Here is a 17,036-nt window from a genome sequence, read left to right as displayed (position 1 = left end):
TCCACTCAATCTAAAGTAGTCTGGAGATGCGCTCCCTTCATTTTACACTTATGATACACTCTGCCATGTTTTTTCCACAAAGCAAGATTTATGCTCTACTTCTAATCAATGTTATTACTATTCCAAGACGCTAGTATTGCCCTGTCAAGAGTAGTTATTGTAATGCGGATTTTCGCACGCGATTGCAAGTTGCATAGATTAGGTACAACAATATTTTCGATCATAACTCATTAAGGAACAAACAAAGAGAATATGATTCTTTGAAATCTAAATGAAAAGAAAATATTATTCTATCCTTTCTCGGTCGGACCTTCTTTACAGTATTCTCTCGCTCATAGTCACAGCTCGCTGCCTCTTAAAGACTAGAATTAAGCTTAAATTCTCGGGGAAACAGGCGCCATAACAGCCTATTTCCCTGCTTGTTAGGCATAACGCCAAACATACATTCTCGGCCAAGAGGCTGAGTTCATCGCGGGTATGCGGGCTTCCCTTGCACGTCTATCCTCGAATGCCGAAGTTAAGCTACAAGGACATATCTGCTTTTAGTTTGACGAGTTGGAATCGCCGATTGTTCAAAACAAAAATTTTTAAATCAAGTCTTCACGTTCTCCATGATGATAGTTTCTTTATTTCTTATTCAAATACGGCTATGTAAAAATATTCAGCCTCTTTGTCTACCATTCATTTATTTCTGGAGGATTATGAGCTTCTAAGTCTCTGCTAATAATTAATTTGCGTATTAATCTCGTCTAAAATTTAGTATTACATAGTGTAATGGAAGTTATGTTTACTTTATATTATTTTGTGTAGCTGGAAAATGATTGGTTGCGTTCTTCGTTGTACCAACGCGAATGAGTATTGTAGGTTGATGCATGAACGTATCGTATTGATTTTTTATTTGATGATCACTCTTGTTTATTTATTTATTTACGAACCACCGGATACAGATCTTATTGGCCATTTTACACCGTGGTGTTCAACAAATGTAACAATTAAACGTACACGAACAACCATTCCCTGGACAGGGGAAATTTACCCAGGTGGGACTCAAACCCGCGACCTCTTGTTTGGCAGGCGAGGACGTTACCCCGCCGCCACCGAATTCGTAATAAATTATCGAAGTACTCAGCCTTTCCGTCCCAAAAAATTTACGTGTATTTTTCTAACCTAAAATTTGTAGCGGATGCCACTGTTCTTCCATTTTTAGTTATTATCTGCGTTAATTTTTATTTATGTATCTTATAAAAATATAGTTTTACGGGTACTCTCTCTAATCCCCATTTTTTTACTTTTCGTTATCAAGCTCCCACCCCGAGGCCACCCCTGGTATGGGGAAATAATTGATATGGTAGATTTTCGAGTATTGTTAGCTTTTTCAACGGAGATATGGTTCTATTTTTTATGTCGAACAGGATTTTTCAGTCAAAATCAATGGAATATGGAGTTAATGCAATTAAACTAATTTTGAATCACTTCTTATTCTTCTTAGTTATTATCAGCTGTAAAGACTTAGAAAGAATAATTAATTTGCTGACTGCCCAATGAAACTATAGGCACTGTAATCGTGCTTTGTGTCATACATCGTACCTTGTCGTATAGGGAGCATTCCACCGTTACATACGGGACATTTTTTTGTACAAAATTTTCTTTTATGTAATTTATTTTCTAACTAATGATGAAATATAAGTTAATCACTTGTACTTGGATACATAGCAATTTTATTCTAAAATTTCTCACTACATGTAAATACCTATTCCCTGTGTGGTTTGCGTGTAATATATGATACTGACCCTGTTAGGTTCGGGACATGTTGAGTCAACCACATACTGGTTCAAGGCAATATAAACAGAAAACAGAGTTCAATTTAAAAAAACATCACACTCTACTATTGTTTATTTGAAAGTAAAGGTGTAAAATTTAAAAAAAATATGATAACCCCCCAACTATTCAGGGTTATTAAGCAAAAATTTATTTCATACGTGTTACGCACACAGGACTCGACGCTTTACGCACACGTGGGACAAAGACTTACATAAGGGACTCGTGCGAATTCTGAAATACAAATTAAGTATTCTGATGCAAGTTGGACAGAAAAAAACCTTCATGCCAGCGATTTCGGTCACGGGAATCTTCATTTATATCAATTCGACATTCCTAAGTTTTGGGCCCGGAAGTCACGTGCTTCGCGCTCAACAACACGCATAGTTTTTCGTGTAAATAATGCTTAGGATCACAAAATCTGTCACTTTTCGTGTATTTTTCCGCATGCGTTCAATTCTGATATGTGCTGTCGAAAGTAAATTTTACGCTATAACTTATCATGTAACTCGAACTCAGATTGAATGAATATTAAAGCGTCATATCATTTCAGTGAACAGCCAACTTTATAAAGTACGTCATTTTTAAATATGCCATCAAGGTGTGTTTGGATTGGGAACTAAGTCACTGATACACGTTTAAAGTCATTAATCCAATAAAAGTGCCATAAAAGGAGCAAACTGTAAATGAATGCCTTTTCTTAAATGGCTTTTTCCCGCTCTTCGTTTGTATTCATCCTTTTTTTACACTACTGAAATGTAATGAAATGCCTTATAGATGTCGCCTGCTTACACTTATTAGTATGAGTTCCCAGAGCTTCCGCATGGGGGACCAGTGTCGGTCAGTATGTTTTGAATTTGTATTCTTCATGAGAAATCCCCCAGCGTGTTTTGAATTTTGTCCGTTGGGGGCAGTAATGTTGTTAAGGGTTGACGAATCGTGATGTGCCTATGTTGCTCCCGTTAAGATTACATTCTGTAAATGTTGAAAGGTATGTTTAACTTTTACAATTAGTTTCATTCGCCTTCACAATGCTTTTGAATTACCTTCAACCTCCAAAAGATGTGGTCTCCTGCCAGAAGTGGTCTGCAGTCATTGATTTAGTTTGATTTATAGTGACCGCCATGATGTTAAAGTTGACCCTTTTTTAGCAATAAGTTTTGAACTTCAAGACACTTTAGTGATTTTATCGGCTTAAGAAACGGTCAGTGTTTGCATTGGAATTTCGCAAGTATGCGGTTATGCCTTTATGAGTCTTGTATCAGTGTTTACTCATTGTCATCATAACCGGTGTTTTCCGTTTTCCATCGCTGTAGTAGTGGCGATATTTGTATTATGACTCATTTTTTCCCTAAAGCGCTGTTGGAGTGATACTTCTTTCATCATTAATGTGCTGCTAAGTTGATATAAGTGTTGTCAGTTAGATTTTGGTGCAATACGTTCGTTGATGTTATTTTCTCATGCTATACTGTCGACCTTATTAACATCGGTTGTGCACTGCCTATGATGAATGTGAAGAACGAAATAAATGGTGGTAAATTTTGTTAGTTTCATGAAACAGTGACTTCTGCATCCTCTACGCCCGCAGTCTGGGATCATGCTATATCGCACGAGAAATAGCCGATGAAAGTTTCTGCAAACGTGGATGACTATTCGCGAGAAGTGACTCAAGGCTACTAAGAACTGGCTCTGTCTGCATACCTGTGTTGTGATTATTATTATAGGAATACTTGGCAGGACAATGAAGGTGTCCCTAACTAGGAAACACTGTCATGGGATTCTAATGAAAGGAATTTGAAAGCTACTTTTGTTTTTTTTGTGATCATTAGTGGTGGCGAGTGTGTACCTTTCAGCGTGTCTCTTACTGTCGTAAGTAGGTGCTTCACTAATGTAACAACCATGCCGATATTCTGAAGGATTCACGTATTCAGCCCACGCCCTCTTGGCCCATCCCGTCTCCCCACCCTTCCATCCGCCCACTCGTAATTCTGGCTAAATCTCTCACTCCGGAGTAAACTATTGAAGCAGGATGCTGGAACCCATACTTGTCGGTGGCTCATGATCACGGGGAATTGCTTTTTCCTCGCCTTAAATTGGAGCGTATATATATTTGTGTCAATGGTAACGAATATGTTAATGGCAGCATGGTCATATCTTGTTTTGTATTTTTCCTAATCTTGAATATATCTATGTCGGCCTGTGTGTCTCGTTTTGCCGTGGTTTTGTTAGAAATCAAAGTTTAAGCATACGTGGTGGGTGTAACCCGCGGCGAGTTTTGTTAGCCATTCTTAGGAATCCTTACGGAAAACCTCAAGTTGATGGGAAGTTGATGTGGGGAAAGTAAGCCTTTTGCGATGAAATTCGTTGACGCATGTAACGTGGTGTAGAAAAAATCTACTTCTCGTTTCTACGAAAAGCTGTCATTTGCCGTTTATCAGAGCGCGTTTTATCTCTTTATAAGCCAGCTATGCGGATGACACTAGATATCAGATAAGTACCACCGACAGGTCGTGTGGCTTCATTATTAGGTTATTAATGTGCCTTGGTACGATTACTAGTGGTCTTCTTTTCATTCGGTTTGCATATTTCAAGTATTTACTTATTCATACTGTACAACGGCGACCAGTGTTGTAAATGCCGGCAGCCCTGCGACCGTGTGATAGATTCAGGATGTGGCCTTGGTTGTTCAATTCGAACGCAAATTGGCAGGGACATTATAAATAGCTCCCTCGTAAAGCAGATGATTCGTTGCCCTCAATGCTCGCTGCCCTCAAGTTTGGTTTACATTATCTGTGATCTACTTTATGACCTTTATGTATGTCTTTGTTTTGAAGTAAGTTACATCTTCCAAGTGATGAGGATTTCAAGCCCTACACAAATTAAAAAGTCGGCATTTGGTGGCTTGTGTTTTCTCCTTTATGACCTTCCTCATAAAAACTGTCTGATATTCATGACGATTGCTTAATATTATTCATTGAAAACTGCTTGAAGTGCATTTTCAGTGTGTATTTGTTTATCCAAATTAAATATTCGAATGCTCTGACAGGATTGATGGATGGTGTTCCAACCTTCAATTAGTTCTAGGTCTGCCAGAGTAGTTTATCTTATAATAACTTGCTGACCAAATAGTATCATCTGAAGTATTGTTTTCATTGTAACATTTCTGCTTCTTAGTGGTGATTAATGTCTATGCTATCTAGCACATTAAAATTGGTTGTTCCTGAATATGTACTTAAATTTCTCATAGACCAGGGAACCTTAAATCAGTACCAGCCTTTGAAGTACACACTTTTATTAACATGTCAGCCAGTAATGCTAATTCAAATTACAGCATCTTACTCAGGTGGTGTAATGCTGCTATGTTTCATGAAATTTCACTTGCCTCAGCAAGAGAAAGCAGAATAAAGTTTAGCTGCAACAAATGGATTAATAGTTCAATTTATTATTCAAATACAGCAACCATTAATGTAATTTATTTTCCATTGTGATATTTGAAATTTGAGTTTGTATGTTAAATTAAACAATTTTGATATATGAAACTTACAAAGTATATATACTCTTTTGTTCTAGGTGTTGAAAGGGAAGTTGAGAGATGGGGAAGTTGCTCTCCAAAATCTTTGGCAACAAGGAGATGAGAATACTAATGCTCGGATTAGATGCAGCTGGAAAAACTAGTATCCTTTTCAGCAGTCTCTTGAATTAATTATTTATTTTAGTTCGAAGATACATGGAAAAATTCCTTATAGTTGTATCGTCAATTAATCATTCTGATTGGAATACATCGTGTCAGTTTAGCTCCTAATTCAAGTAACCTCTCACGGTGCTGGTTACTCAAAATGGTCTTAATGTTTATATTCGTAAATTGTGGTTTTAAAGAATTTTGGGATCTTTTGCATGTTTGCGCATCATTGAAATATTGACATTATTATGGCACGCATAGCGCTGGCTTGCATAGCACTTTGAAGTTGTTTATGGGCATAGAGTAACGTGACACCACGGTGAAAGTTCAACTTTTTAATATGAATTGTCTAATACTCAACACCTCAAATTAACTACAACTGTTGATGCAAATTTTTAAGGCCTTACATGGTTAATTTTATATAATGTTTATTATTTAACTTATCTGGTTGAGTAATGACACTAAGTATCGTAATAAGTTCTTATATTCGCTCTGATAAATCTTAATGACTGCAATGTGGGTTTACTGTTGATTATAATGAAATATTCTTTTGTCAAAAATTTAAAGCTTGAAAGAGGAACCAATAAACCATCAAATGACACCGATTGCTTAAATTATTTATTGTGATACTCTTGTGTGAAAGCTGTTTCATCAAGAAATTAGCAAATATATAGAGGCATATCTCTGATAATGGCTAATGGTATTTCTTGGTAAATTGATGTGATTGTTAAATTATGTATTAGCACCTTAACAGTTTTCAGCAATATTATACAAATTAAAACTTGGGCAGTCTGTAACGACAATACCAACAGTTGGATTCAATGTTGAAACTGTCACTTACAAAAATGTCAAATTTAATGTTTGGGTGAGTAAGCATTTCTCTCTATGACATTTAATTCTGCAACTCATTTAATATTTTTACTTTTGAAGTTTATTCTTGTTAAATTTGCAAACGTTAATTAAATCACCTGCTACACATACCTGACTAAAACTACACTTTCTGTCCATGTCTTAGTCAAGGACAGAATGCATACTTTCAGTCAAGCAAATTAAAGTGGGACCATTTCAAATTATTATTGCCTTCCACATTTTCTACCCTGAAAATAATTTCAGAATTTTAATTGATTGGTATTATTATTGTATAAATTTCAAATGACTTCGAATCAATGTGCAATTTGATGAGAAGGATCTGTTATTACTGCATTTATGTCGTGCTGTAGATTCCATGGTACATAATTAATTGTGCCAAGCATGATGTGGTATGTGTCTCTGGTATTCATTTGGCCTACTGGTGCTTTATGATGTTATCAGATGTTATTATCTACTTCATTTAAATTACTTGAGGTATTATTTTTTCCCTGTTACTTAGATGTTGATAAATTTTGAAAGTGAGATAAATTTTCAAAATTTATTAAATTTCATAACAGTTACTGAGGAAGTCAGAATTTTGTTGGTGGTACATTGTTGATTGATCTTGGTTGTTGTAACTTACATTTGTATTAAGAATGGCTGCCATGTAGGAAGTTTAATGGAATGAAATTTTGATACAAATTTTTCGTGAGAAGGCCAAGCTTTACGCATTTCTGGGGTGTGGAAGAAATAAAAGATCACTTGATGACTTTAAGAATAGCTTTAGGGTGTGTATCTGAGGCTTTTGGGATAAGCTGCTTATTACATTTTGTCTCATTGCCTGATGATCGGCCATGCAGTGGCTGCATAAGCTCACTTGAGAAAGCATAATATGCAGCTGCTGCCGAAAGCCTCTGATACAAATGACTCTTGCTGCAAAAGCATGCGTTTCAAGGTTTGGGGTCTATTGCATTTCATGATTGCCTGAAGTAAATCATATGAATTTATGAAAGCCAAACACCAAAATGTATGCAACGGGCAAAGTTTCTGAGAATGTTTGTGTATTCATTAATTCTGGTAACTCTTAGTAGGAGAAAATGGTGTAGAAGTGATATTCCATACAAAACTGGTCTAAATAAATTTAAATTAGCTTATAGCTAAGAGTTAACTCTCTCAATTCTTGGAGTTAACTCTTTAAGTATATGCTAATGAGAATATTTGACTGGACATTAAATCTGTATGTATCAGGTGTTAAAAATGTGGACAAATACGAAAAGCAGGAATAGTATTTGACATTATTTGAATTAATTGTATTTGCATATCACTAACTTGTGAAAAGGTTGAATTCACTGGCACCATTTGCTGTATTTGGGTGTTGTGAGTCGGTTGATTTTATGTTAGCAAATTGTGGGTTCTAATTTTTCCCAGTTTTACAGAAACAGATTTGACATTAGTTGTCTTTGATTATATTTAATTAGCTGGTAATTATGAATTACCCACTATTATGATAGCTTTTTTCTGTATTAATTGTTGATCTTTCTCTCAACTTTTAGGATGTTGGAGGTCAAGATAAGATCCGTCCACTTTGGAGGCATTACTATACAGGAACGCAAGGTCTCATTTTCGTAGTTGACTGTGCTGACCGGGATCGAATAGATGAGGCCCGTCAAGAATTGCATCGCATCATCAACGACAGGGAAATGCGTGATGCTATAATTCTTATATTTGCAAACAAACAAGACCTTCCTGATGGTAAGTGTTCACTTTCCTGACTTGCAGCACTATTTTATGTACTGAAATGGTTATATTACAAAAGGAAGAGACTCGATGATGTGACAGAATGGTAGAATAATTGAAAATGATACTCTCTAAGGTTATTGAGTTGTAATAAAGATGTTCGAACAAGGCTTAAATGGTTTGTAAACCTTAAGCTTAGGAACAGCTTAAAATTGTGATCTATTTACCATTTTGATATTCAAAAAATTCTTATAGCATATTGTGTTATCTTGTTTGTATGCTCAAGGACAGCATAGGCAAAGATTTAATGCTTAAGTGGGAAACATTTTTCCTGGAAAGAGGCAAGGACATATTTACTTGGGGAATGGATCTGGCAAAAACGTTTAAATTGTCACTATGCCAAAGTTGCACATGGTGAATGGTTTTGTCTTCATTACTTAGTCTCAAAATTTGTATTGTACTATTTGTTTTTTTTAAATCTTCTTTTGAAGTGCCCTTTGACACTCCCCTCAACTGAGGGAATTTCATAGCTCACACATCTACGTTTGTTTTGTCATCCAAGCGACTCCATTTTCCCCCATATCCATCCCTGTGGAGGCATAAAACAAGTCTGTGATAATTTTCATTGTACGCTTTTGCAAATATGCATTTATCGACCATAGTTATACTTACTGATGAATTAGATATTATCATTTGTAGAGCTGTGAAAGTTTTTGTAAGTATTTGCCATATTCATCTGCCTTAAGAATTTTAGGGTTTTTCAGAGTATCTAATGAGTTGTGTTTTAGTGAATAGAACTACCCTGAAATTGCATTTAAGGTTTAAAAAAATGAAATTGTGATGCTTAGAGTGTAGTGTTTGTTGAAAATGTAGTGTCTTTAAGATGATGATCCATACTTGTTTCTCTACATTGCGTTTTTAATTTAGCTCATGTCTGTGGTTATTCAACAAGTATTCAGGATTTTTTCAAACCTTGTTGAAGGGATAAAATGCACCACATTCAGTCAAAATCTGAGTCAGTGGGTGCTATGATACGGTTGATTTGGTTAGTAGCGTAACCAAGGATTTAAAAATGAGGAGGTTTACCCTGCACTCTTTGAAGAACATCTCGTGGAAATTGCACTATTGTAAGGAGTAGCACATGTATACTGCTTCTTGGCGGGAACCTCTCTTGTATTTTTCCTTTTTCATAAACTTCGAATCATGAGAATTGTAGCATGAAATCAGTCATATTTGTTTCCTTTTCTCTTGGGATACATTTGTGCCTTGAATTTAATTATGACTGGATTATAGGCTGTTATTTACTTTTGTTCCATAAGGGTTGCGTGCATTTGTAATTGACATATTTTCCTTTGTTTTATGCAAAATTTAAACAGCAAGTGAGCATTTTTGAAACTGTTTATTTTGGGTAAATCACAAATCATTTACATCCATGGTTTCAACCACTTTTATTGAGTAATAAAAGTAAAAATGAGATGGTAGAGTCCAACAAAAATAAACTTGAGTAACATAACTTTTACACTTAAATATCAAAGCGTATACCCATTATCTCTTGGCAAATGCATTTCTCTGTGCCAGAATTACAGCCCATTTATAGATGTGAGTTTACCCAAGTGTTTGGACCTGGGCTCATACTGTCTTATGGAAATATTGTGCATGGGGAATTAGATGAGCCAAATGTAAGTTCTACTTCTTGAGAATTTTATTCCAAACTTGTCTCATAACTTTGTAGCTTAGGTACACATTTTCAGGAACAGACTCTTCTGAAAGTATACGACTGCCTCTGCTAATAGTAAAGCATCTCACATTAAGCACTTTGAGCACCTCGCGCAACTCTTTCTGAAGGCTTATAATTTTACAATTTATAATCTGTTATCGGACATCTTACTATCTTATTGGTGGGACTAACCTTGAAGATGGAGCGCTACTTCAATAAATCATCTATTCGATTTTTTATTAATTTGTTGGTGCCTATTTTGGTGCTATTAGAATTGTCTCTGGTGCTAATTTATGTTATTTCATAAAAAGATATATTTGAATGTTCTTTAATGCTGGATCTTGTCTTTGGAAGGAGTTATGTTTCATGTTATACTTTCCTGTTGTCTCTTTTATTTGTTGTTTCTAAGTCAAGCGAGACTTTACAGTGTGAAACCCTTTATTATCAATGCATATTGCAATCATTTTATTGCTGTGTTAAGTAAATGATTGTTTTGGAATATATGCCCACTGAAGGAGACTAAAGTTTCTTCTTCTTTCTTCAATGTTTCTGTTGTTTCATATTACTGCTTCAACGTATTAACCACTATGCCACACCAGATTTTCTAGCCCCAAATTTAGTTTTCTAAGTTATGTGTAGCATATAAAAGCTAGCTAGCTACAGTGGAACCTCGTTAAAGCGAGTACGGGCTATAGCGACACACCCGCTATTACGAGAGATAGCCGATGCACCGTCAATTGACCCTATAATAAGCGTGTTAAAGAATTCGTTTTTACGAGACCCTTACGGTGTTGGCTCTCGCCATAGTGAGGGTTTTACCACCGGAAGACTTTCATGAAGACTCCTTAACCTCTGTAATTGCTAGCGATCTGTTAGAAATGAAGTTAATGGAGTGCTCAGTCTCAAATTTATGTGGTAAACTGTCGTTCGATAAATATAATGATTGACGAATCAATGCTTTGCATGATTTTTATTCAGTGCGGCACTTATAAATTGTTTGAATAGTTAGTCGTTATTTGAGTAAGGAAATTTAGTGATGCAAAAAAAATCGCCTTTCGTCTGGATTTATGCTTAAGTTTATCGGATAGATGTTTATCTGTCGCCGCACCACTCCTGTTCCTGTATATCTGTTCGCAACAGGTATATTGGCTATTATTTGCTCCACCTCCGGTAAAGCGACAATTCGCTATAGCGAGTGTTTATTAGTGCACCGTGGGGTGTCGTTATATCGAGGTTTCACTGTACGTATGATTTTATAAAGGCTTTTATGAGTGCTATTGTGACAGCTAGTTGAGAGTGGCTCTTTCCTGTTTTTTTAGGGAACAGAAGTTTATAGTATGGGAGTTGGGAAAATGATTAAAGATTTTGGGTGTAAAAACTTTGAAAGGGAAGGTTTCTTTTGAGGGAGCATACACTTCCAGAAGGCTTGGATTGTCAGAGAATTTCACTGTGAAATGTGGGAAGTCATAGTGCAATGGAGTCGTTTAAAATTGATAGAAATTATTCTGATAGGCTAGGTTAGTTGTAAATTTTTCATTCCAGTGACAAGATGAGCTTTCATACGGAGTCATCAAAATGAAAAATTTCAAAGAACCAAGATGGGATTGTATTGCTAACCACTCTGAATCAACCTCTCATAATGACAAGTGATCATAATAATTCTAATCAGTTTGAAAAATATGTCTGTGGGAAAATAATTGATGTAGAAAAATCATAGTTGTTGAAAAAATGGAGGCATTAAAGATTAAGGTAGGTTTACAGCTAACATTTTGCCAATCGCCTAGGTCTGACCCATCCCCCACTAAGAGCTTCCCCGAAACTGCATTGAATTCGAAAATTGAGAAATTAATTAACAAATAGAATCTAAAATTCACCAGTCACTCACTTTAGTGCAGGCTGTTATTTAGGTTTGAATTATCTATGTATTGAATGTGAATAACTGTATGGTATTTGGAGGAGGCGACTGCCAGTTTAGGTATTTGTCCCGCAAGGAAGGGTGGAGAGAAACCCAATATAGGCTTTTGCCTTCTTTAACATAAGAGACCAAAGGGTAATGTCCCATCTGACGGATGTATTGTTGTGCTTGAAGTGCTCCCCATGCAGCACTAAAGCAGGCAGAAGGCAGTCTCTGAAAATTCTCTTCCACCGCCAGCATTGGAACCTGGGCTCACAGGGTGTGAAGCCAAAGCACTAGCCTCCACACCAACTGGATCCCCCATCACCGCCGTTCTTGACTTTATTCATTACAGCCATTGTTGCATTTTTCCATTAAATTCCCAGGCAAAACTACTTTGTGATGCTGTAATGTCAGGAAAATTAAAAAAAAATATCGTATCAGAAATCGTAGAATAGTCAGCAAATTAAAAATGGAAAGTTGGAATGAAGCTTGCAGATCAGAATTCTTTTTATCATCTTTAAGCCGTCATCGGAGATCCAGTGATTATATTCCTGCCTTAGCTTCCTCATCATGTGGCTGTCTCTACTCTCCAATGCGAGCTCACTGTGTTTACCACTTGTCTTGACGCATGACGACGACAGCGTCACCTGCCTTGGGCTTTGCGGGTGGTTTCAGTCACGCCCGGCTGGAGCCGGCCCGTCCCGGGTCCCCTGCTAGAAGGTCTTCTGCCTTCCTCTCGCAACCTTGCCCCGGTGAAATCAAGTAGGACATGCCTCCTCAGCGAAGGGTCGCTTGAATCTCTTGCACCCCGCCGCATTCCTTATTACGAGCTGTCCTCTTCGCTTGATCTTTGTGATAGAAGATTTAGGGCGATTGCGTTGACTAGTATCGTGATGTTTATGTTGTAGTAATCGTTTTTATCATTGACAGCTTTTTCCTGAGATGACGATAAGTCTCTAGTATTTGTACAACGTGCAAATAATCTTTATTTCTGCAGTGAAGGAAACCGTTTGAGATACGGCGTCTCTCTCGTGGCCGTGGAAACAGTGCGCTTTGAGAGATAGGGATAGGCTGCACTGATGTGACGAGTGAAGCTTTTACTCATTACTTTCGAATCTAAACCTATATACAACCTCGAAAGCCTCCTCACTGGGCGTATGGCGGGGGTGTTAGGACACCAGCCGTTTACTCATAAAAAGAAAATGCTCTTGCGTAATTCGCAACATTTATTAAAGTTCTTTTTCGTGCGGGGGAAACAACGAATTCCCGTACCTATCCGTTCGGCAAAATATCTCTCTTACTTTATCGTTTCTGTTGGTTTTGGAAATGTAACGTGGTTCTTATGTGATGATCTCCGTGTCGCTTTTAAATAAATCAGTTCTCAATTGCTCAAGCAATCTAAACCTAGCGCATAGCCTCCGAGTCTCTTGTGACTCCCAACCTAATTCGAATCGTGATGATGATTAATAGTTAGATGCATTTAATCTCCTCGTATTGACACCGCTTTCACCGAACATGTTTAGTGCTCTTCGTGTTAAGATAGTGCTTGATCCTCTGCTTCGATAAAGGAATTTTTGCGAACCAAGTGACGCTCGACATCGAAATGCATTATCATTAGGCGTTTGAACGATACTTGTTCAAATACTCCTCTGTGGACATGCTTTTCAAAACATATACCGTTAAAATGCTTTTTAGGATGGCTTGTGGCGATATTCGTTGGATTATAAAATATTCTTTTCGCGTTTGGTCTCTTACACCGATTCCACCAATCAAAGCTTTGGCAACATGAATATGGTGGAATTTTGTTAAACGGCATTTACGGTTTGTTTTACCTTCTTTTCTGCAATCTGTGTTTGCGGAAATAGCTTGGTCGTACATGCTTTTGATGCGTCCGTACTGAGAGTCTTCATATCTCTGTTTGCTTTTTCTTGCTATCGTACTCTGCCAGCGCGCTGCAGCGAGTGTTACGTGGGTGGTAGAATCTGTGACTCTTGAATTAGACCTTTTACGGATTAACTGGGTGTCTGCTAGTCGCAAAAATTCTGGAAGACTCGGCAGTAGCAGTCTATAACTAACCCTAATTTAGGAATAGTTCAGTGCATTGTAATAGTTGAAAATAAACTTTGTGTGCGATGTTACCTTTTTTCGTTGAATATTTTTTCGAGTCAATAATGTTTTAAAAGTGCCAGGTATTCGTTGATACTTTTGGACTAGAAATTCGATTTCTTATTTTGAAAAGTAATGAAAAGTTTTGGAGCTTATTTCCAACCTGATTGATGACGTTCTGGAAGACGCGTCATCCAGATATCGTCGTTGTGTGGCGACACTACGCTAGCGGCCAGGGTTCTTCGTCAGTTCTGTGAAATTGATTGGTAATTAAACTGAAATCCAGCGTCATCCATCGGACATTGGCTTTGATGTACCTCGGCTCGTCATCAAATATTTTTCTCGCATGTGCCGTAGATACGTGCGCCTTTTTTCCGCATTAATCGCAGCTGAAGATACGAGAGCGTTCCTTACACAAAATAACTGCCCTTCTCATCGTGGCACATGGGCGGCATTAGTGGTCGTTTTGAGCCATCAGAGGAAAAGTATCGTTAGCTCTCTTGCATACCCGCGTAAATTGTGAAACACGAGAGGAATGCCTAGGTAATGGCTGAATTTACATGTTAAGATCTCAAGAACCTTACGATAGGATTTAAAAGAAAACTTTATTGTTAAAAAAAAAAAAATTCACTAACTCTTGGTTAACTTTGAAAAGTAATGAAAAGTTTTGGAGCTTATTTCCAACCTGATTGATGACGTTCTGGAAGACGCGTCGTCCAGATATCGTCGTTGTGTGGCGACACTACGCTAGCGGCCAGGGTTCTTCGTCAGTTCTGTGAAATTGATTGGTAATTAAACTGAAATCCAGCGTCATCCATCGGACATTGGCTTTGATGTACCTCGGCGTCCTTAATTTTTTTGTTTAAGCTAGGAACAGGGGTGCATCTCCTACGCCGCGGCGTAGACTATTGAGTACTGTATTTAGCTTTCCTCTTTAATTTATTTCGATGCGCTAGTAAAAAAACTTGTCTTTATCGCTTGAGGTTCTAGAAACCTTCCAAGGCGAACTTGTATTTTAGTTAATTTTAAATTGTCTAATTTTTTATCTTCGGGAGATATTAATTTTAATCAAATTTAATTCATATTTATTCAAAACATTATATTTTAGGAATGTAGAAGTATCTCTTGAAAGGCCTATATTTGATTTACGTATGTAATTCATATCCTTTGAGGTTAATGTCAAGTGAACGACTTTCTACTTCAATCAAGATTTCCGGAATAAAAACAGCTGTCGATAAACACCACATTAGCGTGACGTCCGTGTCAACTTCCTGACAACGTAAAATGTATGTTATGTAAACGCTTAGATGTGAGTCACATTTTTAGGAACCCTCGTCTCAGAGATTTAAAGATAACAGTCTTCCTGGCGGTCGCGTTTGCCGACGACGTCCGTGAAATATTTATGACGTATGCGATGGTGGTTGGCGTAACATGGTGAAACTCCTTCATGATGCACAAAGGTTAAGAAAAGACTTAGCTGTTTCACAAAATAAAATATATTTGCGACCTTCTAAGTCTTTTCTTTACCTTTGTGCATCATTTATGACGTATTTTTTCAGTAGATCCTTTTTTTTGAGAATTCACCCTTACTCAGCAATGCGAATTTTCTGGAGTGAACGAGATACGCCTCACCCCCACAATCTAATAGCTAAAGTTCTTTGTGGGGTTATTATGTGACTATTTGGAACCTTTTGCCGTCTGTAGATGACAACCATCTCTTAGTTTTTTCGCAGAGACAAAAATTTCGTAATTGAAATATAGGCGAAACACGATAAAGTTCCAGTCTAATTACACTGATATTACTGATTACAAGTTTCAGCATTATGGCGCTTATTAATTAGTGATTGCTGAGCTAATGATTGTATCTATCAGTGTGTTAATTCCTATGAAGAATAAAAAAAATGAATTAGTTTTGCTTGAATGAAAAGTTATGAAAATAGACAAAATAGAACCAGTCCACCGAAATTGATACTCCTTTTATCGAGTGAAGCCATGATTTTCAGCTGCCAATAAGAGTTTACAGTCATGTAAATTTCATAGGCGCCCTTCAATGCTCTGTATTGAATCAAAGGTAAATGAGGTATGAATCGTAAGTTTGTTCAAGGGGTTCGGAAAGGACTGGCTGTTACGAAGGTGTGACGCTAAGACCTGGATTTATTAATCCTTCACCGCCTATGTTACGTTGGTAACACCCAAAATAATACTTTTTTGGTAACTTCTGCATGGTATTAAAAGTTTTTTTTTATTATTTTTTTTGTGAATTTTTTGGTCCATCAATGCTCTGGTAGAGGCTATCTGTTAGGAAGCAATAAGAAGTCAATTTTTAAAACAGGATAATTTCAACCACAAAGGCTAAAATATCATCATTGTGTACAAATTATTTCCCAATTTAGCATTGTCCACTGACTACTCTTCGTGAAAGTTTATGATCCTAATCCTTTTTATGCTTGGATCCACCTCTGGGGCATATTGATGTTCTTTGCTTCTCCTGGAGGCCCTTCTTATACTGTGCCTCCAGCTTCTCCTTTCGGTTCTTGTAATCATGGGAATCCGCAGGATCTTCCTTCGCGGCTGCCAAAGGTTGCTGGTTTGTTGAAGCCCGTCGTCTTTACCACAATGTGCGGTGACAAAACGCGGAGGAAAGGAGTAATTGCATCCTTGTGAAAATGCCTCTCTCTCTCTCTCTCTGCTTGAGTATAGGTTTTGGCAACGAAGTCGCCGAAAGGAGTTGCATCTGTGCGCATAACAACGGCGTTTTGGCACCATTGTGTCTCGATGCAATTTTATTGAATGGGTGGAAGTGTGCTAGCTAGCTAGCTCTATTTGGCGTCGCCTCGGTCCAGATTTTAAGGCACTTTCCAAATGGGACGTGAAATCCGCCGCCATAAGTATTTTTCTCCCCTTCCTATTTGAATAAACTACCATTGCAAACAAGGAATTTTATTTTCGAAAAAATGTGCCCCCAATAATTTTAAACTGTTGGTAATCATCTCATAGACATCTACCATCTAATTCGATGACTGTAATATTGCTTAAGTGTTCGTCATGGCTTACAAGTGGTTGATAAGTAGCCGTTGAAAACGTTGAAAAGTGTTAAAACTGATGAAAAGATTCATGAATGAAATGTCGTCTTTTCTTGCCTTGCCTACCCCGCAGTATTGTATTTTCTAAGAGGTGCTAGCCATGGATACGTACAATTAAGTGGTGTGCTTTTACCTCTACTATTGCAATTA

The 17,036-nt window shown here is 37.3% G+C and overlaps 1 protein-coding gene across 6 annotated transcripts in view; it reads left to right on the top strand.

Moving 5' to 3' along the window:
• Window positions 1–2,704: 2,704 nt before the first annotated feature.
• The window catches only part of LOC124157298 (ADP-ribosylation factor 6), a 36,224-nt gene continuing 21,892 nt past the window's right edge, over window positions 2,705–17,036 (top strand). Inside the window, exons 1-4 of one of the 6 annotated variants that reach the window (XM_046531898.1) lie at window positions 2,705–2,809; window positions 5,389–5,492; window positions 6,259–6,362; window positions 7,900–8,098. In XM_046531898.1, coding sequence (XP_046387854.1) covers window positions 5,411–5,492; window positions 6,259–6,362; window positions 7,900–8,098 — 385 coding nt within the window. In that variant the 5' untranslated portion in view covers window positions 2,705–2,809; window positions 5,389–5,410. Of the gene's footprint in view, window positions 2,810–2,841; window positions 3,023–3,090; window positions 3,688–3,828; window positions 3,940–4,340; window positions 4,364–4,829; window positions 5,286–5,388; window positions 5,493–6,258; window positions 6,363–7,899; window positions 8,099–17,036 lie in introns of those variants that run through there. The other 5 variants (XM_046531901.1, XM_046531899.1, XM_046531902.1 and 2 more) reach the window with 5 other exon arrangements.

Source organism: Ischnura elegans, chromosome 4 (genome assembly GCF_921293095.1).
Source record: "Ischnura elegans chromosome 4, ioIscEleg1.1, whole genome shotgun sequence".
NCBI lineage: Eukaryota > Metazoa > Arthropoda > Insecta > Odonata > Coenagrionidae > Ischnura > Ischnura elegans.
The sequence above is the reverse complement of the archived record's forward strand: the minus strand, read 5'-3'. Positions and strand labels throughout refer to the sequence as shown.